Source organism: Myotis davidii, unplaced genomic scaffold, assembly GCF_000327345.1.
Source record: "Myotis davidii unplaced genomic scaffold, ASM32734v1 scaffold1373, whole genome shotgun sequence".
NCBI classification, from domain to species: Eukaryota; Metazoa; Chordata; class Mammalia; order Chiroptera; family Vespertilionidae; genus Myotis; species Myotis davidii.
Window position 1 is genome coordinate 729,171 of NW_006284614.1, and position 23,571 is coordinate 752,741.

Below are 23,571 nucleotides of genomic sequence, written 5' to 3' on the forward strand. Positions count from 1 at the left end.
GAAATCAAATATGAATCTCTCAGATTATATTTGAATATATCTATCCTTTAACCCCTTCCCCGGCAGAAACGTGTATACATGTTTTCACAAAATGTTCTTTTTTCAGTCGTCGACGAGTATACTCGTCTAAAACTTTACCTTCAAAAACCAGCTACATACGTACCATTCTAAATAATTCCATCTAGAAACTTTCTGAGGAAATACTATTCTTAACCACAAAAATGGGAAGAAAAAATAATTACAAACTGTTTTCATAACCAGCATCAAAAATACTATATAGAACCAAAATAAAAAAATTAGTCTGAAAAAGAAACGTTTTTAACAAAAAAATTGTTGGGGAAGGGGTTAAAAAGTACATGACTCACCGGCTTAAAATCCCAATATATGTGCAGTCCATTTTGGGTTGCCTTGGAACATGGCTCCAAAGTGGGATTCTCCCCACTGCCAGGGTCTGTCAGGCAGCAGTCCTCGGCATTTGCCTCTGCAATCAGCGATCCCACATACAACTCCCCAGTTAGATGGTAGTAGACTTTCTAAAAGACAGCAAAGTGATCTGCTGTAGACACAGTCTGTGGAGAGGCCCTTGACCCAGATAGTGGACATAAAGACTGCTTACGGGTCCCGTGGACACTCAGTCACCAGGGTGAGCACTGAATTTTCCTGAGTAACAAGTAGTACCCTCAGTTTTTTTCTCCCACCACCCCCAGTTGATTCTAGGGAGACCAGGCATGAGGAGGGCGCACTAGCCTGCCTCCTTCCATACAGGGAGCCCAACAGAATCATGGCTTGCGTGGATGAGGGAGCTTATCTTTGGGGAAAAAATACTCAACTGAACTTCATTAGGTGTCATCAGAAACCTCCACTATGAGCTTGTTGTTAGGAAACCTTTCAAATTTTCAATCTGACCCTCCCTTGCTCAGCGAGCTCAAACAAGTAAGTTGTTTTGTGTCACAGCTTTTTTTTTTTTTTTTTCATTCATCAAGTGGAAATGCTTTCTACCCTGCATCCCTCAAGAGGTTCCTGTGAGGGCAACATGCAAAGTAACATGACAGCTGTGAGTAGTCTCAGGGAAAAAGAAGTCCTCTGCTACACCTCCCACTTGGTTCCAGATCTCTCTTATCCCCTGGAAGGACTCCCATTCCGCCAGGGACTCTCTTCTCTAGCCCCTGTTTCCTTCTCTATGGAAGAAGCCACAGCTCCCCACCTTCCCACACAGGAGCAGTGCGGGGTGGGGGTGGAGGGAGGCCATGGGAAGAGGGGAAAAAGGAATTGAAGGTTTTGTCAATGAAAATATTACCATGGAGAATGAATGCAACCGATCAGAGCCTTTTCACCTTCGCTACCCATATCTGAAATAGAACTGTCCTGACATAACTTTTTGAATGAACTTGGAAGTGCTTAGTTAAACGTACAGGTTGAGGTTTCACCATGACTCATTACCCAGGATTCCCAGCTCCTGCCTCCCTGACATCTGGCACTGAGTCCAAATCTGGCAGAGGTTGCTAGGGCTGAGCCTCAACAGACTCATCCTGTCCAGGCAAAGAAGGTTGTGGAAGATACCTGTGGACTGTGTTCATTACAAAAATACATGATGGGGGTCTTGCCCTTAATAGGGCCCCGATCCAGGCAGTCATTTTCACTCAGCGAGTTTTTTATCTGAAGGAGCAAAACACATGACAACATGATTGGAAAGAGTCGGAGAAACAGAGTACCAAGCCTCCCAGACCCTGCATTTTCTCCAGTGCTCCACGGGGCCAGGAATTACCAGCCAAAGGGACCAGCAGTTTGCTATCCTGACAGCAATTTTCTAAGACAAATGCTGAAGTGAGGCCCTGCTGTGATCCCCACTTCCTGGGAATGCCCGCCCACTGGGACCATCACAACATATATAAAGAAGGGACACCTACAGCCACCTTCAGGTGGGTGAGGCCAAACACCCTGATTGGCTGAGAAACGAGAGAGGCAGAGCAAGGGCTGCCAAGTAAGGAAGTAGAGGCAGAGAGAAAGAAAGGAGATGGGAACACTGGAGTAAGAGGTAACAGGAACTGAGAGGGCCCAAGGGAAGGAGTTGGGGGACAGGAAGAGAATCTTGGACAGGATGCGTTTGGGAAACCCTTTTCTGGGTAGTCGTGTGACTCAGGTTTCATTGTCTGTCACAGTCAAATATTTAAAATCTGAAATGCAATGTCATAATACGTACTCTTCCATAGCCTACAATGTTGTGGATTGGCTTCAGGGCTGGATAAACATTTTTCAGATACCAGTCAAAAGTTTTACATTTCAGGTTTTCCCGGAGTGCCATTCTGGAAGAAATGTCTCCATAATCGATTCCAGAGTTCTGTAAGTAAAACATGGAGTGTTTCTGTGTAAATAAAACATGGAATGTTTCTGCATAATGTCCTTGGCTCCATCAAAGGGTGTGGATGATGCCTGAGGGAAGAGGGTATTTTTCTGATGGCCTATAAAGTAACCTTTATAATGTATAGTTTTCCGGGGAAAGTGAAAAAAGCTTGAACCTTAGGACTCACATTGGCCTCAAAGGCACTTGCAAGGCCTGTGTAGTGGGGTCACTCAGGTTTCTTTCTCATCATTAGCAAGCTAATGCAGACTGCTCCTGTTAGAGATCATATTTATATCAGTAAAACACAAAATACTACTCATGATGGCCAGAAAGGGCTTTCAAAAACAATATTCTGGCAGCAAGATTTTGGTGGTTAAGTGGCATTTTCTAAAAGTGATATCTGTGGGGAATCAAACTGAAAGAATGTTTGAGCCCAGAGCCACAGCTCAGAAGCAGAAGATAGCAAATCACCCTGAACTCCAGTGGCAGAGACAATGTATGGCCTTAGCCAAGAAGGTCATCGCATTCATGTGCATCCAACAGGATTATAATCTCTATTCCCACCATCTCACATCCTGCCTACCATGTTTATGTCCTCTTAAGACAGTGAGTTCCTGATGTCCAACCCTGTACCATAAAGATTCCACCAGTAATGATGATGGATGAACAAGAAATGTAGAGGATTACATTTGGTTTGAATCTTATCTCAGCCGCTTACTACCTTATTACCTTAAACAAGTTTCTTTCAATTCTCTGTGCTTCAGTTTCTTCATCTGTAAACTTAGAATAATAAAAATAAAACCTACCCAAGGAAGAGTCTGCGCTTGCTTCCTCCCATGACCACATCAAAACTACAGCTAAATTATAGAACAGCTACCCTTGAGAACCACCTGAAGACTAGCTGAACAGAACTCCTATAACTAAGGATATAAAGAAGGATATAAGGATATAAAGAGTAGGAGGGATGCAGATGCAAAATGGGCTGGCCCCACACCCACATGTGGTGGGTAAGACCTTCTCAGCTGTGAAGGTCCTCAATGGGGAGGGAGGGGCCCCGGCTCACACCTCACTCCCCAGCCCGAAGAACCAGTGCTAGGAATAGGAGTCCCCACAATATCTGTCTGTGAAAATCAGCAGGACATCCATCCGGGTGAGACAAAGGGCTGCTGTAGACCAGATATCCTTTTAAAGAACCCAAGCAAGAACTCAATCGCTCACACTTGCCCTAAGCTCCAGCGAAGGGACAGCAGCTTGGAAAGCACCAGGGATATATGGGGAGAAACTGAATTGACTGGCTTCAGAGAGAGCGAAGGAAGGGCAGCTCTCTCATGGACAGAAGTACTGACAGGTGCCATTATTCCTTTATTGAGCCCTCTCCCCACACAACAGGCAGACACAGGTGTGCACTACATCTGAATCTCCATCAGCCTGGCTAACCCCAACTGCCGCTCCCTAATGATTCCCTGAGACCGTACCTCACTGAACTCTCTTCCAGCATGAATCTTTTTCCAAGGCTGTTCCTCACAAGCAACCAACCTTGGCCTGAGCTGTGGACTTTCCTAAAATCTCTCAAAGATTTACAAACCCCAAGCAGTGGGTAGCCTCTTCATGCCCTGCACCTCTTGCTAATCAGCCCCAAGCTTGGCATGAGTGGCAGTCACACTCGATCCATAGCATAACTGGTCCCAGATGCCTCCAACCCAACAGAGAGAGCTACCAACCACCGATCATTTTGTAGCTCCTACCAGGTGACCCCAGGCCAGGCAGGCAGCAGCTCACTTTGGCTAACACTGGAGCTCTTCTCAAGAGGCCCCAGAAACAACACACCCAGTGGCCAGCTTCAGACCTCACCAGAGCACCACGCAATTAGTTCCACAAATGACACACCAAAAAGGCAAATTCAGCAGACACCAGAGCCCCAGATGAACCCCATTCTATGAGGTCATTCACACACCAACAGGTTGTCTGTTGTAGCCATGGTCAACCCTCACACCCAGTCAGCTTGGGGGTCAATCTCACCCACTGATATGCCAACAGAAATCAAGGCTCAACTATAACAGGGGGGCACACACAACCCATACAAAAGACAGTCCTGGCACACCCATCTCAGGTGACTGGGGAGACTGTGCCACTGAACCCATTAAGACGGCTACTATATAAGGTGACCCTCCCAAGATTGGGAGACATAGCAGATCTACCTAATACAAAGAAACAAGCACAGGAGGTAGTCAAAAAAGAAAAGAAAAAAAAAACATATCCCAAATTAAACAAGACAAAACTCCAGAAAAAGAACTAAACAAAATGGAGGCAAGCAATAGAACTACCAAATAACTCAGCAATTCCACTTTTGAGTTTTTATTTGAAGAAATCCAAAAGACTATTTTGAAAAAAATATATGGACCCCTATGATCATTGCAGCATTATTTGCAACAAAGTCTAAAAGCAACCTAAGTGTCCAAATGGATAAAGAAGATGTGGTATATATTCAATGGAATTTTACTTAGCCATAAACAAGAATAAAATCTTGCCGTTTGTGACAACATGTATGTACACAGAAGGTATTTAGACTAAGTAAAATAAGTCCAACAGAGAAAGGCAAATATCACATTATTTCACTTCTATGTGGAAAATAAAAAACAAAATAAATAAACAAATAAAACAGAAATAAACTCATAGATATAAAGAACAAATTGATGCTTGCCAGATGCGAGGGGGGTTGGGAGCTATGTGAAAAGAGTGAAGGGATTAAGAAGTAGAAATTGGGAGTTACAAATTAATCACAGGAATGTAAAGTGCAGCATAGGGAATATTGTAATAACTATGTACTGTGCCAGGTGGTATTAGACTTATCACAGGGAACACTTGATAAGTTATATAAGTGCTAAGCATTATGATATACACCTGAAACTAACATAACACTGAATGTCAACTGTAATAGAAAATTTTAAAAATACATAAAATTAAAAATAAAACTTACCCTCTAAGTATGTTGTGATAATTAATGAGTCTGGAACATAGGCTTACTACATAAATGTTGTGTCATCATCATCACACCATCTGGATGTTATCCTTATTCTTTAGGGCTGGGATGACACTTTTTCTGTATCCCTTCCCATTTCCCACCACTATCACCACCTCCTCCTCCTGGTCCTATTCAGTGCCATGACAAACCTGGAGTGGTATGTTCCAGGCCAAGTAGACCATGTATTTGTACTCATCCATCCAGATTTCGGCCACTCTGAGAGCATTGCGCTTCATGGCAGGAGTCAGATCCAAGGCATAGGGCTTGTGATGTCTCTCTATGTGAGCAATCCGGGAGCAGGGCAAAACCTCAATTCTCCCCCCACACTGCCACACCTGCAAGAAAAGGCGCAAAAATCATCTGGGCAGTCTTGGCGCCACAGCTAATAAATAGTATCGCTTACTGATGCACAGAGACCAACATTTTGGAGCCATTTTTTAAAGAACATAAATTCAGTCCTCCCACTCCCATCTTTATGTTACCTCCCAAACCACTTCACTAAAACAATCCTCCTTAGAAGTTTACCAAACTTCTTCTCTCCTGTCATTCCGACAGTTCCAGAAATCCTACCCACTTTAGGAAATCCCCCCAAACAAAACCAAAGGAAGTTCTGTTGCGGGAAGCCACCATTTGCCAATACTGTCATGAGAGTGCACCAAGGAGCGCAGAAGGCTGATGGATCTTGAGCATTAGCAGGGTTGATGCTAAGCACCAATTGTTTGTGTTGAGATAATGGTGCCTCAATAGTCTCCAAGTAAATGTTTACTGGACCTTACTGATCTTTACTGATCTTTATTGACCTTAGAGACAGCCTGTCTGCTACTTGTTTGCTGTACTTTACTGAGGGCAAGATGTGTATCTAAAACTGACTAAAAGCAGATGGGACCCAGTTTCAGTGTGTCTCTTCATAAAGAGGCTCCACCTGGCCCCCAATGTCTTCTAAATTCATATTTCTTGTATAGCATTTTCATTTGTGCATCGGCACCTCCTAGAATCCTGAACCCCACTGCGAAGGTCCTGGCAGTCTGTCCATGCTCACTTATCCTCAAGAAAAGTGCCAATGTCCTGAGGAGCACCAAGCCCTGAGCTAATCACACTGGAGTTAGTGTCCTATGACCCCTCCTGGACCTGCATGCCAGATATTATGCAATGTGATGAACAGACCACAGGTGGCCCACATGATCCCTGCCTCCTCATCTTCACACCTTTCCTCGCTCCCCTCCCCTTGAGTGTGGGTTTGTGATCTTCTAACCCGTAGAAAATGGCAAAGATATGTACACGATTACATGTGTGTAATTACATTACAAAAGATTATAGTGTCCATCCAGCAGCGGTTCTCAACCTGTGGTCGCGAACAATGAAAATACATCCTGCATATCAGATATTTACATTACGATTCATAACAGTAGCAAAATTACAGTTATGAAGTAGCAACTAAAATAATTTTATGGTTTGGGGTCATCATAACATGAGGAACTGATTTAAAGAGTCACAGCATTAGAAAGGTTGAGAACCACTGAACTAGGAGATGCACTCTCTTGCTGGCTTAGAAGAAGCAAGCCACCAAGTTGTAAGCCACCATATGAAGAGTGCAAGAAACTAAGGGTGGCTTCCAACTGATAGACAGCCAAAACCTGAATGCCTCTTCAGTCTGGAAGACTTCAAGGAGCTGAATGCTGCCAATACCAACATGAGCCTAGAAGCAGATCCTTCTTCAGTCAGTCCTAGCTGAGAACCCAGCCCTGGACAACACCTTGACTGTATAGAGGTATGACCATCTGACCAGTGCTGGCCAATGAAATACAATATACACAACTTGCAGGTAGAACTCATAAAAAGAGGAAGAGCATACTCTCAAACTAGGATATGGATGTGATATTGAGTGAGGCAGAACCACAAGATGGGAGAGTCTTGGTCCCCATCACTCTGGAGCTGCCATCTCAATCCTGAACCACTTATGTTCAAACAGTCATGGAAGAAAAAAATTAATTTCTATCTTATTTAAACCTCTATTATTTTGGCCTCTGTCCCAAAAATCAAATAAGAATTCTAATTCATATCTTCATAAAGCATTTCAAATTATTTATTACATTTTAACTGCACAATCATTCTTATGAGATAGTTTTTTAAAAAAAGGACACTTCTCTCCATTTCACAAGTGGAAATACTGATCAAAACCACCAGGCAAAAAAATAATAATTCTTTCTGCTAGAGAATGGTTGTGGCTTAATGGAAAATGCAGACAGGGACTCAAAGTTTATTTGTTAACACATAAATGTGGGATCTTGATTGGGTCCTAAGTGGGTGCAATATGTGGTCTTCAGTCTCAATTGAAAGGAATCTGAAGGGAGTAGGACAGAATAAGCTTTATATAGGAAATTATCTTGTTCCTCCAGAAAACACAATGGGCCAGAGGTCACCTGACTCAGGCACAGAATTTTGGAGCTGGGAGTTGCAGGGGGTGAGCATTTTATAGAAATGGGGAATTAGCAGAGCCAGGGTTAGAACCTAAGTCCAGCATTTTTTACAATGCCATCCTGACATCCTAATTATTTTTTTTATTATAAACTCATTATCAAGTGTAAGCCATATGTCACTCACCATGCTAGGTTCTTGGTGCAGCAGATATGGCTTAGGGAGTTTGTATCTGGCCAGGATAACACAAACTTTCTAGTGGAAAAGTAGGGTTTGGAATTAAGATTTGCATGAGACCTATTCCAAACTGATTGTGATGTGTTGAACTTATTGGCCCCACTTCTCCATCACTTCATTGTAGACAGAAGATACTCCTCACCCCTTGACCATAACATGTACTTTGACAAATTTAATAGGAAAGAAAAAATAATGCACTAGTTCCAAACTGAAGCCTTCAGAGCCACCCCATCAAAGTCAAGCTGGAGCAGAGAAGAGGCATCATTGCTGAGTAGCCAGTGCACAGGAAGTTGGTCAGAATGAGAATTGGTTCGAGAATTTTACTGCTGTACAATCCATCATTGGCTATTTGTCCTAGACTAAACTACATCTCAGCATGACCTATGCCATCATGTCAGCTGTTCTAGCTGTCCATTCAGCTGTCCACACATCTGTATCCCCTGGACCCTCTGCCCAGTTTCTCTTTGGTCTTATAGAAAGCTGTCTGCCACAGAGTTGTTTGATTCTAGATGTTTGGAAAATGCCTGGATTCCTCAAGACAAAGGGGGACACCATCTGCTGAGCCTCAGTTTACCCTTTCCTCCGATAGGTTCCAGATTATATAGACCTACATCAAAAAGACTCCACTCCTGAAGTCCTAGTGCCTTTCTCTAGTGACCTACAAACATGAGGATTTGTCCACCTCTTGAACCATTGACATTCAGCCTTGTTTCAGGATTCCAGAGACACTACTACTACCCTCCTACTATTTCTCCTCTGCTTTGTCCCATAAGAAGAACGGAAATGTACCCACCCGCAGACTAAGTTCCACATTTTCTCCTCCATAGACCAGCATTCCACCATCCACAGACCCAATCTTTCCCAGGAAGAGCCTGTTGGCTGCCAGGATGCCCATGATGGAAGGACTCCTGTGGAACACAAAGCAAGAGAAGTTACTAACCTCTCCATAATGAGTGGGTTAGGAGGGAGGGGAGCAGTAGGAAACACAGTGATGGTTTGGCCTTTGAAACTCTACCCAAACCTCTTATGCGTAGGGTTTCCCTAAGCCCCCTAGCTGAACTAAGCGTGTGTTACTTTCCCTCACCCTTTGTGTTGTCATGACTCTTCTCAAGGTCTATTAAAAGTACCTCTTTTTCATCTGGATATTCCTACTTCATAACCTGATAAATGCTTTAAATGGCCCAAATGTTTTTTAAAACATTTGCTTTATTCTGCTTGAAAGCCCTCAAATAATCCAAAGTGTGATTTCCTATCTGAGATCAGTGTTTTTTATTTTTATTCCCTGTCCTTCATTCCTTTCACCCTTCTTCCATTACTACCACCATACCCCATTCATTCCTGACTTCCCATGTACTAACCACATTCCTGAGACCTCTCCGACTTACTTCACTGGAGCGGTGACATCATTCAGATCAATCCAGGCCTTTGGCAGTGAATCATAACGGCACCACAGTTCCCAGTTAAACCCATCAACTGCCAATCCATACTTTTCTAGTTCAAAGGTGTCAAAGTTAATTTTGTCAAACACAGGAGACACAATCACAGTGTGGTCTTCCTGAATCCGGGCCAAGATGGGCTCTGCCCTAGAAAAAGGATGTGTAACAAACCCAGGTTAGGTATGTGGGTAAGCAGCAGGAGCAAGCAGACAAAGGTGCCCCAAGCATTAAGCACCTTCTTCATTAATGTCTTGCCCTGACATTAAGCACCTTCTTCATTTAGACTGAGCTTGATGGTGAGAGGGATGCTCCAGAGTCCAGGAAAGTTCTTCAGCTTTTGGCATAGTTGGGATGCTAGCAGCTGACCCATGTCAAAAGCATATTTGAAATTAGTACCCAAATACTACCCCCGAGCTACTGTGAACCAGGACCATCAGTATTCCTGAATTTACATTACCTTTGGGTCACCCTGTTTCCAAAATGATAACTCTTTACTATCTGATTCTTCATTTTCTCCAAAAAAACACAGCTCTCTCTATGTCATGTAATTTCAGGGCTGGGAAAAACCTTAGGAATTACCAAAAGGCAATCTCTTCAATTTTATAGATAAGCATATGAATATCAAGTTAGATGGAGTGATGTATATACAAAGTCCCAAAGTATTTGGTAAAGTCAGGGTTGGGTGCAATGTCAATATGCCAAGCCCATTGTTTTTGCTCTAGCACTATCCTTAGCCAACCAAAATCCTTGAGTAAAAGCATCCTGTCTTTGTAGCTTCCCTGTGTTTAAGGTCTGATGTAGGCTTTCCCCATTTCCACACTATCCTGTCTTGTATTCAGCATTATAATATGTCCTTTCTCCTTTTTTTCAGAAGAAGAAACCATCTGGGGCCTTACCACCCAGCATTCACTTCAATATGAGCATCCAGGATGGCTACCACTTCAGCTGTGGCAGCTTCCCTGCCAGTGTTGCGGGCTTGAGCAAGACCTTGTCTCTTGGTATGCCGTACTATTTTCAGTAGTCCTGGATACTTCTGGTTGTAAAGCTTAATAAGCTCATCCAAGTTTGCCTTTAGTTCTTCTGCCAAAAAAAATATAGACTTAAAGAAATTCTGAATGTAATGATCAGTTTGGTACAGAAATGTAATACTATTCTAAAGTTAGTAGTGGTTGAACTATCTCCAGATTAGGATGTACGATTCTACAACCTTGACTGTTTCCCCTGCACCCACCTTCCTCTCTATTCCATCCTGTCTTAATAGCATCATTCTAATCTCTTTTCCCTCAAAGTTAAACTGCCTTAGAAATTGCTTACTATGTGCCAGACACTGTTATACCAGGTTTATGTATACTGAAAGTTTTTAACAAGAATGAATAGGACAGTCCTAGCTAGTTCGGCTCAGTGGATAGAGCATCAGCCTGTGAACTGAAGGCACCCAGGTTTGATTCCGGTCAAGGGCACGTACCTCAGTTGCAGGCTCCTGACCCCGCAGGAGACATTCAATCGATGTGTCTCTCTCTCACAGCAGTGTTTCTCTCTGTCTCTCCCTCTCCCTTCCAATCTCTCTAAAAATCAATGGAAAAAATATCCTTGGGTGAGGATTAAAAATAAATAGATAAATAAATAATATGTTTAAAAAAAAAGAATGAGTAGGACAGACCTGATTTAACTATGATAGAAATGTTGATGGTCAGACATTGCAGAGACAGCTCACAACATCTTCTCCACAACTAAACACTCAAGATTTTTCTAAAGAATGCATAATCAACTGAAATTGTTTTGTCTTGTGTTAGCTATTTCTACTTGGCCTACTCAAGGACCAACTGGGACAGAATGCCCAACTAATGCCTTTTCTAACTTCCAGCTAATGAGTATATCCCCAAAATTATGCAAACAACATTCACTATTCCAAGATTGCTTATAGTTTTCCTTCTCTCTCTTTCTCCTCTCTTTTATAAAGCCTATCTATGCATTTGTTCTTTGGGTAAGCCTACTAGTTGACTTTCTCATATGTATGAAGACAACTTATATACAAATCACTAAGCAATGTTTAAAATATCTAACCAAATGACTCCCTGATGATATTAATTCATTTAATTCTCAAGAAATCCTATGAGGAAGGCACTTCCAATATCCCCACTTTACAGATGAAAAAAACTGAAGCACAGCGAGGTTAAGAAACTTGTTTAAATCACACCTCAAGTCAGTGGCATACCTGCGTATGAGCCCCTGTTGTATTTAACCACTATGCCATGCTGCCTCAAGAACTATGTATGTAATGGTTGGATTTATCAAGATTTCCCTCCATCTCCTCTCCCCTATTCACACCCCCCAGGGGCCAAGAGATTAGATTCTTTCTGTTCCTTTCTCAGAAGAAGATTAGATTTGTGAATCCTGGAATCAATAACGACATGACTATGGTGCTAAAATCATACCCATTTTAGCACTTTCCCTATTGTACTCCAGGATGGTGAATCGGTAATTGAAGGTGTTGAAGAGAGCCAATGGACCTGAAGGCTGTTTGCTCCTACTGAAAAAAAATAAAAGGTTGAAATTCCCTAAATTCACTGTCACTAATTTTAGAAAGTAATCAGAAGGGGTTGACACATTTTTTTTTCTGCTTCTGCTGCCACCACGGTATCTGTGGGAAAGCAGGACAAAAACAAACAAAGAAGCAGGCTCTGGAGTTTACCTTTGTCTTCACCCACCCTGTGGGACATGGAATCATGACTACTGCCAATTTTGAACAATTTCTTCAAGAAAGAAAAAGTGAATAGAAAAGCTGTGACTCTCAGTGAAGGATTGCAACTATTGAAAGGAGCAAGAGCAAGATTGCCATAATTTCTGAGGTTCTTTAAAAAAACACACACATATTTTTATTGATCTCAGAGAGGCAGGAGAGGGAGAGGGAGATAGAAACATCAATGATGAGAGAGAATCATAGATTGGTTGCCTCTCTCTCCTGCACACCCAAAACTGGGGATCAAGCCTGCAACCCGGACATGTGCCCTTGACCGGAATCAAACCTGGGAACTTTCAGTCCACAGGCTGACACTCTATCCACTGAGCAAAACTGGCTAGGGCCTGAGGTTATTTTTTAAAGAGATATTTGAAATATCTCACACAAAAAAATATTTGGAGAATAATCTATGAGATTGGTTGCATGTGGCAAAGAGAGTTAGGAATTACATTAGTTCCAGATAAACCAGGATGAAGAGGAAGATGAGGATCAAAATTCATTTATCTGGTCTATTTTGCATGAGTTCTTGAATTAAACTTGGGAACCAAAACAGTGGGGGACGGGGAGGAGGAATAAAAGAAAAGAAGGGGTTGCTAGAGACTCTAGATATCTAGACTATAATTTGGGCTCCCTCACTATCTAATTCTGTGTCACTTCCCATTTGGGGAATTCTATTTCCAAAACTTAGAGAAGGCTGGATAACATGTCAGTACCCTTCCAATTACAAAGTCCTATGAGCTGTAGATTTCTAGTCACCCTTTCAGAAATAATGCCTATAGTCCGACATAAGAATTAAAGACCCTTCAATGGATCTTCTAAAGTAAACCTATGTTTCCTTCTCAGTCTTGCTCTCCCATTGATACTCCCCCTACTCCTATCCCCCAAAAGACTCTTTATTTCAGGCTGTTCAGCTCAGGGTGCTTCTGGCTTCTGTATCTTTGCTCACATCTCTTTTTTTGTTTTTTTTCCTCTACTCCCTATGTAACCCCACCAGAGCCAGGCAGTCTTCCTTTGTTTTCTTTGCCTTTTCAAAACCTACCAAGCTTTCAAGTCCTAACCCAAGGCCCTTTCCTCCAGGAAGCCTCCCTAAGTCATCCCAATTACTTCTCTGGGATTTCTTCCACTCGCTGACAGCTCACTCAGTTTGACACACTACTTTTCATACATCGAGGTGTCTTTTCATAGGTTTGTCTTGCCTCATCAATTAAAATGGGAACTTCTTGAAATCACTGACATTCTCTTCCACGCATAATGCCTGGCACATGGTAGAAACTCAATAAATAGTTGTTGATTGGGGAATTTGCCTAAAATTGGGGAGAAAATACAGGGTTCCACCTACATTAATATAATTTCTAAAAAACTTAGATTAGCTTTTGTTGATGTGAAACACTTGACCTGATGCAAATTAAGCTTTACATCTAGGGAAATGAAGGAAAGGGACACTCCTCTAATACCAGGTTGCAGCATTTCAATAGTACTACAAATGATACTGAGATAAACAAGGATTACAACACTGGCTAACATTTATTGAGAGCAAGCCCTGTTCTGAGGACATTACAAGTGTTATTTAATCCCCAGAAAGGTCCTATCAGAAAGGCAGTGTTATTTCTCCCATGTTACAGATGAGGAAATGGGGCATAATGTAGCTGAGTAACTTACCCTCACAGTCACATGAATAATAAGTTTATCTTGTGGCATGCATGGTAGAGACTTCCAATTCTTTTTCTCAGTATAGCACAAAACAGATTTTTGAGTTCTGTTCAGTGTAGGCCCAATCTAGCTGATGTTTCCATGGTTAATGACAGGGAAATTGATTCCTGTCCCAGTGACAACAAAGAACAACTAACAATTCTCTCTTCTGTGCCCATCAAAAAAAATTAGCTCTATGGAAAACACGAACTCTCAACTCAAGTGAGAGGATGCATTATATGATGGGGACACAATGGAACAAGCAAGGACGATGTCATGTGTCTACCCTATGTTTGTAATTTTGTATCTTTAATTTCATTGGTCCACATTCAAAGGTCTTGAAATATTTCTTATCTGATCCTCATGGAATGTAGACTTATAGAATCATTGATTTTTTTTTTCATAGAAAAAGATACCATCAGAGTCCCTCTACCACAGCCCCTGCATTTGCCCCATGAAGAAGCTGAGTCCCAGAGAAGTGAGATGACTTGACTTGCCTCAGGTCATCTCAGAGAGCTGGGGAATGGAGCCAGGTCTTCTCAGGTGTCCAGAACAGAGGTCTTTCTAATTACACTCCTATTACTTGCTTAAAATTCAGGTATACAAGTGGATATTGACCTCCATTTCCAGAAATGAATGAAATCAGCCATTCTCTTTTCTTTTTTTCTGGTGGAATTTTGCTTGGGAATTGTAACGCCTCATTTTTTGTGTGCAGTTGTATTGGAAGGACAAGAGAGGAAGGTATTTAAAGCATGAAAAGGATATGTAGCTGGTTTGGCTCAGTGGATAGAATGTCAGCCTGTGGACTGAAGGGTCCTGGGTTTGATTCCAGTCAAGGGCATATGTCCGGGTTGCAGGCTTGATTCCCAGTAGGGGACACACAAGAGGCCACCTACCAATGATTCTCTCTTATCATTGATATGTCTATCTTTCTCTCTCCCTTTTTCTCTCTGAAATCAATAAAAATATATTTAAAAAAAACAAACAACATTAAAAGGAGTAATTTTAGTGACTGGAAATCTAAAAATGAAGGTGTAAGAGGTCATTTGTCTCTTCTCCTCTGGTGAAACAGCCCTTAATTTGAAGCTACAATAACCTGTCTGGTACTTAAAGATCCTCAGAAAGGGAGAACTCTTCCTCTAATGGGCTGCCATTTTATAGTCCTTACTATTAGAAATTTCCTCCTAATTTCTAGCCCAAATCCCTGGGTTTGTGATATGATTCTAGTTTCTTTTATTAAGTGCCCAAAATTAATAAAACTAAGAGCTAACACTATATGCTAAATGCTATTCATAAATCATGTATTATATCAATAAAAACAGTGACTAGAGCTAGGGCTCTAAGATGCTGAAGTTGTGGTCAAATCTCAATTCCATCATTTACCAGTTGTGTTGGCCAAGTTCCTTGACCAGATTATGCCTTAGTTTTTTGTATTTGTGAAATGAGCAAAGAAGGAGCTCCTTCCTCATAGGATTTTTGTAATAGTTAAAATAGTTAGCATATGTAAGGTGTTTAGAACAGTGTTAGCTACCATTATTATCTCACTTAATTCTCATTATAGTCTATGAGATAGTTTTTCTCATCAACATCCATGTTTTTCAAATAAGAAAGTAGTAACAAGGACAAATTAAGTTACTCAAGGACATCCTATATAATAAGGAGGTAATATGCAAATTGACCATCACTCCAACACAAAAGATGACCACCCCCATGTGGTCAAAGATGGCCAGCCCCATGTGGACACAAGATGACCACCACAAGGTGGCTGGCAGGGCAGTTGTGGGAGATCAGGCCACCAGGGGAGGGCAGTTGGGAGGGATCAGGCCTGCAGGGGAGGGTAGTTGGAGGCAATCAGGCCTGCAGAGGAGGGCAGCTAGGGTTGACCAGGCCAGCAGGGGAGGGCAGTTGGGGGTGACCAGGCCTGCAGTAGAGGACAGTTAGGGGTGACCACACCAGCAGGGGAGGGCAGTAAGGGGCAATTGGGCCAGCAGGGGAGCAGTTAGGCATCAATCAGGCTGGCAGGGGAGTGGTTAGGGGGTGATCAGGCTGGCAGGCAGAAGCGGTTAGGGGCAATCAGGTAGGCAGTCAGGTGAGCATTTGAGAGCCAGCAGTCAGACATCCCTCGAGGAGTCCCAGATTGAAGAGGGTGCAGGCTGGGCTGAGGGACACACACACACCTCCATGCATGCATTTCATGCACCGGGCCTCTAGTAGAGCTTGTAAAGGAGGAACTTGGATTCTGAAGCCCCAGAAAATGAGGACTCATGTCTACCCACTATCTCCCAGTTCTCCATGTGTCCTCCTTGTGGTGGGGGCGTTGGAGGGGGGTGGAGTTAGACCAGGGTGAGGAGGGAGCAATGCCACTGTAAAGAGTCTCAGCATCCAAATCTCATCTTTTCTCTGGGCTTAACTACCTAGAAAGATTTTTTTTTCTCATAAGGAATGACTTAAATTCAACCTTGGTGTCTGAGATCCTCCTTTGGACCCCACCTCACTCCCTCGGGCCTCTCTCATGGAGCATGGACAGGGCACAGGTGGCTTTGGAGTCACACAATCCTGGGCCTGGCTCAGCTCCACCACTGACTGGCCACACAATTTGGGCACACTATGTGTTCTGTGTCTTTGTTTCCTCATCTGTGTAATTGAGATGATGATCCTCTGTCTTGACTTTGTGAAGAGTAATGTGCCCATTGAAAATTGGGATCAATAAATGAACCCTTTCTTCTTCCTATATGAGGAGCCCAAAGTGTCCTAAACTCTAGGCTAAAACCCCTTTCCAACCTACCACAGTTGATAAATGGTCATTTTACTGCTATTCTTTGATCGAGTAGCTCACCATTTGAGCTAAAATCGTCCACCAAGATGATTTCCTTTAACAATTGAGAGGGGGTCCGGTTGATGATACTGATGATGGCCCGTTGTATAATGGACAGAGCTTCGTTCGTGAATATGAGAACGACACTGAGGGATGGGAGTTGTGAAGAATATGTCTTCTGAAGACACCTATAAGAGACCATTTTTAATGACCAGTTTACTTTTTTAAATTACTTAACCATTACTACCCAATCTATATCACTTCACTACATATAATGTTATATTAATCAACTCACCCAAGCTCATTAGAAAAGAAAACTCTCTCTTGCTTATCACAGTACCAGCCGTGGGCAAACTACGGCCCGCGGGCCAGATCCGGCCCGTTTGAAATGAATAAAACTAAAAAAAAAAAAAAAAGACCGTACCCTTTTATGTAATGATCTTTACTTTGAATTTATATTAGTTCACACAAACACTCCATCCATGCTTTTCTTCCTGCACTGCGGTCCAGTTTAAGAACCCATTGTGGCCCTTGAGTCAAAAAGTTTGCCCACCCCTGCAGTAGCCAGAAGATTTCATATTTGTTTTTCCCAAATTCCCCTGTTCTGAGGATAAAACCCATTTCTTTTTTTATTACTCTTCAGGAGACCTTTCCACTTGAACATTCAACATTCCCCCAAAGAAACTCCTATTTTTCCTCCATCCCCAAATTAGCTTACTTGCCAGACGACTTCTTTCTAACATTGTCACCACCCTTTCCCTATGTTCTCAGAACTTCAGTCATTTTTTACACAACCCAATACATCACCACTATAGAGACATATCAAACTGTCCAAAGAATTGTGCTTGACACATTTTTTAAATGTCATAGTTTAAATTTATTAAATTCTTACCATATGCTAGGCACTGGCTTACTCTTCTCTTAACATTTTAATTGAGATACATATTATATGCAATAAAATTCACCCATTTAAATGTGTACAATTCAATGTTTTTTATAATATTCATTTTAGAACATTTTTGTCACACTATAAAGAAACCCCATACCCTAGCCTGTTTGGTTCAGTGGAGAGAGCATCGGCCTAAGGACAAAAGGGTCCTGGGTTCAGCCCTGGTTGGGGCTCTTGCAGGAGGCAACCAATCGATGTGTTTCTTTCACATTGATGTTTCTCTCTGTCTTTTCCTCTCTCTACCACTCTCTCTAAAAATCAATGAAAAAGTATCCTTGGATGAGGATTAACAAAACAAAACAAAAAAGAAACTCCATACCCATTTCCAGTCATTCTCTATTTCTCCTCCAAACCATTCCACTCCCACCTACCTCAGTCGTAGGCAACCACTGGTTTACTTTCTATTTCTGTAGAATTTCCCATTATGGACTTTTCATATAAATGGAAATCTATATCAGAAAAGGCCTGTGGTCGTGATGCCATAACAGTGGAATGACCAAACAGTCGGTCACCAGGAGGTGCATGGAGCACCTCTCATGGCTTGCACGGTGAGGTGGGGCTCACGCAGGGCTGGTGGGGCTGGCACGGCAGAGGTGGGGCCTGTGGCTCACACAGGGCAGGTCTGGGGGCCCATGGTTTGCACAGGGCAGGTCTAGGGTCCCACAGCTCAAGCAGGCTGGGTCTGGGGTCCCACCGGTGCAGCAGGTCTGGATCTCGCATGATTTCGCATGCTGGGCCTCTAGTATACAATATGTGGTCTTTTGGATTTGGGTCCTTTTACTTGGCATAATATTTTCAAGGTTCATCAATTTTACAGCACATATCAGTACCTCATTTCTTTTTAGTGGCAAATAATATTCCATTGCATGGATATACCATATGTATCCATTCATCAGTTATTGGAAATTTACCATGTTTCCTCTTTTTGACGATTAATACCACTGTGAACAACTTTTTGTGTTGGCATGTTTTTATTTCACTTACATACACACCTGAGAGTGCAGCTGTAAATCATATGTTAACTCTTTGTTTAACATGTGGACCCTGAGAAGAAAGATTCATTTGATGTGACTCCAAGAAGAAATTTACCTGCTAAAAAGGACTGCCTCTGGTCAACTGAGGACCAAAATTTTGTAACTAATAAGAGGCTAGTGGCCACTTGCTGGTAGAGCTTGTTACATACTCTGTACAACTAGGAAGAATCTCTGACTGAACTCTGGGCTTTTGCATTATGCCCCGCTTGTTTACATCATCTGAGTCAACCACTGCAGGGAAGGAAATTCTGGCTTCATCTATCCACCAACAGACAGATTGGCCCAATCAGAACTGCACAATTTGGATACCTCATTTACATACAATGTACCTCATTAAGAACCCCAGGGGTGGGGGTGGGGGGAACTTTTGCTATAAAAGATGCTTCCCCTTCATCTCGGTGGAACACAATTTAGGTTGTCACCCAAATGTGTCTGCTGGGCTGCAGCTCCTTTTTGCTCAAATAAATGCTTTCTATTCTTTGTTAAAGTTTAAAATTAATTTTGGTTTACAATTTGATGAGCTTCCCTCCTGTTATCCAAAGTGGCTGCACCATTTTACATTACTATCAGTAATAACCGAGGGTTCAAATTTCTCTACCTCTTGAACGGCATTTGAAATTTTCTGTTATTTTGATAATGGCCATCTGAAAGTTTATGAAGTATTAGCTCACTGTGGTTTTGATTTCCATTTTCTTTATAACTAATGATGTTGAGAATCTTTATTATTTCTTGGTCATTTGTTTTTTGGATCAATGTATAAGTCCTTTGTTTATTTTAAATTTGGTTATTTGTCTTGTTGTTATTGAGTTAAAGAAGTTATTTATGTATTCTAGGTTCAAGTACCTTACTGGATATATGGTTTGCAAATATTTCTCCCACTTTGTGAGTTGTTTTTTCACTTAGTTGATTATATTATTTGCAGCAAAAAAAAAAAAATTCAGTTCTTATAAAGTTCAAGTTTTCAATCTTTTTTATCACTTATGCTATCTGACCATGATCAGATTTTCTCCCAAGAGTTTTATGATTTTATCTCTTACATTTACATGTATGATCACTTTGAGTTAATATTTATAGTATGTATGCATGATGTAAGAGTCCAAATTCATCATTTTAGTATATAAATCCCCAGTCATCCCAACAATGTTTGTTAAAGAAACTATTAATTCCCCAATGAATTCTCTTGATACATGCAAAGAAGAAAAACTCTCCTGTTTGTTTCTTTCTCTCCACTCATAGCACTACTAACAATGAAAATTTCGGTGACCAGGTGTGTGTGTGGGGGGGGGGGGGGGGGGCGGAGGGGATCCCATATCAAAGAACTCTGCAACATTAGCCTGGTGTCGTACAATGTAATCCAATTCTGACACTGTCTGCCTGAAGTTACCATCAGATCCCATAGGTTAAGGGTTCAGGCCCACAAAACTAGGTCCTACCCACCCTCCCCCATTACAGAGGCCAATCACAAGTCCAGGTTGTTTCTTGTGCTTTTGACCTATGGGTTATAAATTCCCATGACCCCTTGCTTGGGTTAGATTAATTTGCTAGAGGGGCTTGCAGAATTCAGGGAACCAGTTCACTTACTAGATTACCCGTGTGTTGCAAAGGATATTAAAATATATGAATGTACAGCCAGAAAGATACCAAGAGCAGGGTCCTGAAAGGTCCTGAGCACAGGAGCACCTGCCGCAGTGTGGCCTGGGGTGCAGCACATGGCCGGCACCTGTTGTGTTCTTGTTTACCAATCCACGCTCTGAGGCTCATGGCTCATGGATTGTTATGGCGGCTTCATCATGTAGGCATGACTGATTAAATCACTGGCCATTAGTGACCAAGTCGAACTCTTGGCCCCTCTCCCCTCCCTAAAGGGGGAAGAACTGAATGTCCCAATCCTCTAATCACAGGGCTGCTTACCCTGGCAAGTCCATATCTTTTATGCATAACAAAAGACAATTTTATTTCTCTTCTTACTTAAAAAGTCCCAAGGATTTTAAAAGCTCTCTGTCAGGAACATGGATAAAGACCAAATATGTATTTCTTATCATAAATTACAAAATCACAGCACCCTATTCAAGAGTCAATTAACCATAAATGTAAGTTTATTTCTGGATACCAATCCATTCCACTGATCTGTCTATCCTGAACCGGTAACACCTGGTCTTATTTACTGTAGCTTTGTAGTAAGTTTTGAACTTGGGAAAATATGAGTCCTGTAATATTTTTTCTCCTTTTTCAAGATGTTTTGGCTACTTGGGATTGCTTGTATTTTCCTTTGAATTTTGAGATCAGCTTGTCAATTTTTACCCCAAATCCAGCTGATATTTTGATAGAGATTGTAGATCAACCTCAAGACTACAGTAGCTCCCTGTTACCCACCAGGGAAACTTTCCGAGACCCCCAGCAGATGCCTGAAACCACAGATAGAAACAAACTCTATATATACTATGTTATTTCTGTACATATGTTTAAAAAATTTCTACTGAGCAAATTTGAAGATCTTATTGGCTTTTACTTAAGAAATTCAATGAATTGGGCAGCACCCCATCCAGCAACAAAAGGATACTCCAAGGTTTGTACAAAATGAAAGGTTTTTATAAGAAGAAGGTGAGGCAAGGGAGCTATTAAGAAAAGAGAAAGAAAAAAGAAAAAGATGACTTTTGGTCCAGGACACCTTTTCTTTGGAGGGGGAGAACAGAAGGGTTTGTATCATGCAGATTTTGTTTTCTTTCTAAGGGGGATAGGGAAGGCCCACAGTGACAGAATACCAGAAAATTCCAGACTGGTTGATTAAGATTACATTTCTGGGAGAGGTTGAAGTGACATTTAGATCAGGTATTAAATCTAGATTTGGTATTGAGAACAAAAAAAAAAGTTCTATGAAAAATAACTTCAAAGGGTGAGCTGATCATAAATTTCTGACTGGGCAAGTCATTGTAAGTAATCAGGTTTACCTTTGCCTTAGCAAACTCTGTCCATTGTTTCTGTGCATGTAGTTAAGACATCTTTGAAATAAACCATAAGCACCTTCAAGAGAGCACATAATCTTGCCCAGCCAGTGTGATTCAATGGTTGAGAGTCAATCTATGAACCAGGAAAGGGGTCATGGTTCAATTCCCATTCTGGCATATGCCCCAGTTGCAGGCTTAATCCCTTGTAGAGAGTGTGCAATGAGCAGCCAATCAATGATTCTCTCTCATCATTGATGTTTCTATCTCTCTCTTCCTCTCCCTTCCTCTCTAAAGTCAATAAAAAAATATTTTTTAAAAAAAAAAAAAAGAAGAGAGCACCTAATCTTAACTATCCTGTAATCCAATCCCTACCTTCTTTTCTCGCACCTTCATGTAACCTTCTTTATGTTCCTTCCTTAATTTCAAATGCAGAAAAGAAGCTGCAAAACTGTTATTCTCTAGAGTACTTGAGATCTTGTTCCCTGGCAAATGTCTTCAGTTTGGCTCAATTAAAGATATAAAAATTCTCTACAAAAGCTATTATTTTATCACTGTCAAAAAAACAGAACGGCTGTGGGCATTTTTCTTTTAAAAAAGGAACTGTATATGTATACAATAGGGTAATCATATCAGCCACAGAATCCTTAATTTTGCATTTGTTGTAATTCCTGCTTTCACACAGAAAGATTGTGTGCACATGCTCAAATAAAAGAATCCTTCAGGGGCACTATGTTGTTATGTATCAAGATATTCTCTTTTCCACTTCTCCTCATCCCCTGCTCCCCACCCTCATTATAAATTGGCTTATTAAAACTGGTTCACAAACAAAAACAAAAAAATTCTCTACAGGTCTGGATGTTTCTTATATTGACAGTGTTATAAACTTTTAGCACAAATTATGCGATTGGGGAACTGGTTGTTGTTGTTTTTTCTTTAACACATACATACCTATGATAAAATTTAATTTATAAATTAGGCACAGAAATAGATTAACAACAACAATAATAAAATAGAACAATTATAATAATACAGTATAATAACAGTTATGTAAAAGTGATCTTTCTTTCAGAATATGTTATTGACTGTATGTAAAGCTTGGATACACTGGACAAAGGAATGATTAGCATCCTGGTTGGGATAGAGCAAGTCTGAGCAAGAATTCATCACACTATTCAGAACAACATGCAATTTAAAATTATGAATTGTGCCCTAACCGGTTTGTCTCAGTGGATAGAGCGTCAGCCTGTGGACTGAGAGGTCCCAGGTTTGATTCCGGTCAGGGGCATGTACCTTGGTTGCAGGGACATCCCCAGTTTGGGGTGTGCAGGAGGCAGCTGATTGATGTTTCTCTCTCATTTATGTTTCCAACTCTCTATCCCTCTCCCTTCCTTTCTGTGAAAAAATCAATAAAAAAACCTATGACTTGTTTATTTCTGAAATTTTCCACTTAATATTTTCAGAACATGGTTGACCATGGATAATTGAAACCATGGAAAGCAAGACCATGTATGAGGGAAGACACTGCACAGTGAATAAGAGCAAGTAAGAGCAGAGTTTCCAGACAGATGCATATTCAAGTCACAGCTCTGCCACTCTCTAGCTGTACAATCTTGGGAAAGGTACCTACACTTTTCATGCCTCCTGTATGTTATCTGTAAAGTGGTAATGTAATAACAATAATAATATACTCACACATCCTAGATAATAAAGAGCTAATATGCTAATTAGACTGAACAGCAGAATGACTGTCCGGATGGGATGACTTTCCTGATGAAGTTGTGAGGGTCGAGCCTCTTGCACGAATTTTGTGCATCAGGCCTCTATCCTACATAATAAAGAGGTAATATTCAAATTAACCCTCACAAGATGGCTGCCTATGATGAGGCCGGCACAGGAGTTAGTGAGGGATGACCAAATGACTGAGCAGCAGGCTATGTGGAGCAACCAG

General features: G+C 41.5%; 1 protein-coding gene across 1 annotated transcript in view; it reads right to left on the reverse strand.

Moving 5' to 3' along the window:
* Window positions 1-23,571, reverse strand: part of GALNT8 (polypeptide N-acetylgalactosaminyltransferase 8) — a 42,441-nt gene that overhangs the window by 4,538 nt on the left and 14,332 nt on the right. Inside the window, exons 3-10 of the mRNA XM_006754872.2 lie at window positions 16,717-16,883; window positions 10,348-10,531; window positions 9,401-9,598; window positions 8,809-8,923; window positions 5,513-5,698; window positions 2,201-2,338; window positions 1,561-1,656; window positions 366-533 (exon numbers count right to left, since the gene is read on the reverse strand). Coding sequence (XP_006754935.1) covers window positions 366-533; window positions 1,561-1,656; window positions 2,201-2,338; window positions 5,513-5,698; window positions 8,809-8,923; window positions 9,401-9,598; window positions 10,348-10,531; window positions 16,717-16,883 — 1,252 coding nt within the window. The remainder of the gene's footprint in view (window positions 1-365; window positions 534-1,560; window positions 1,657-2,200; window positions 2,339-5,512; window positions 5,699-8,808; window positions 8,924-9,400; window positions 9,599-10,347; window positions 10,532-16,716; window positions 16,884-23,571) is intronic.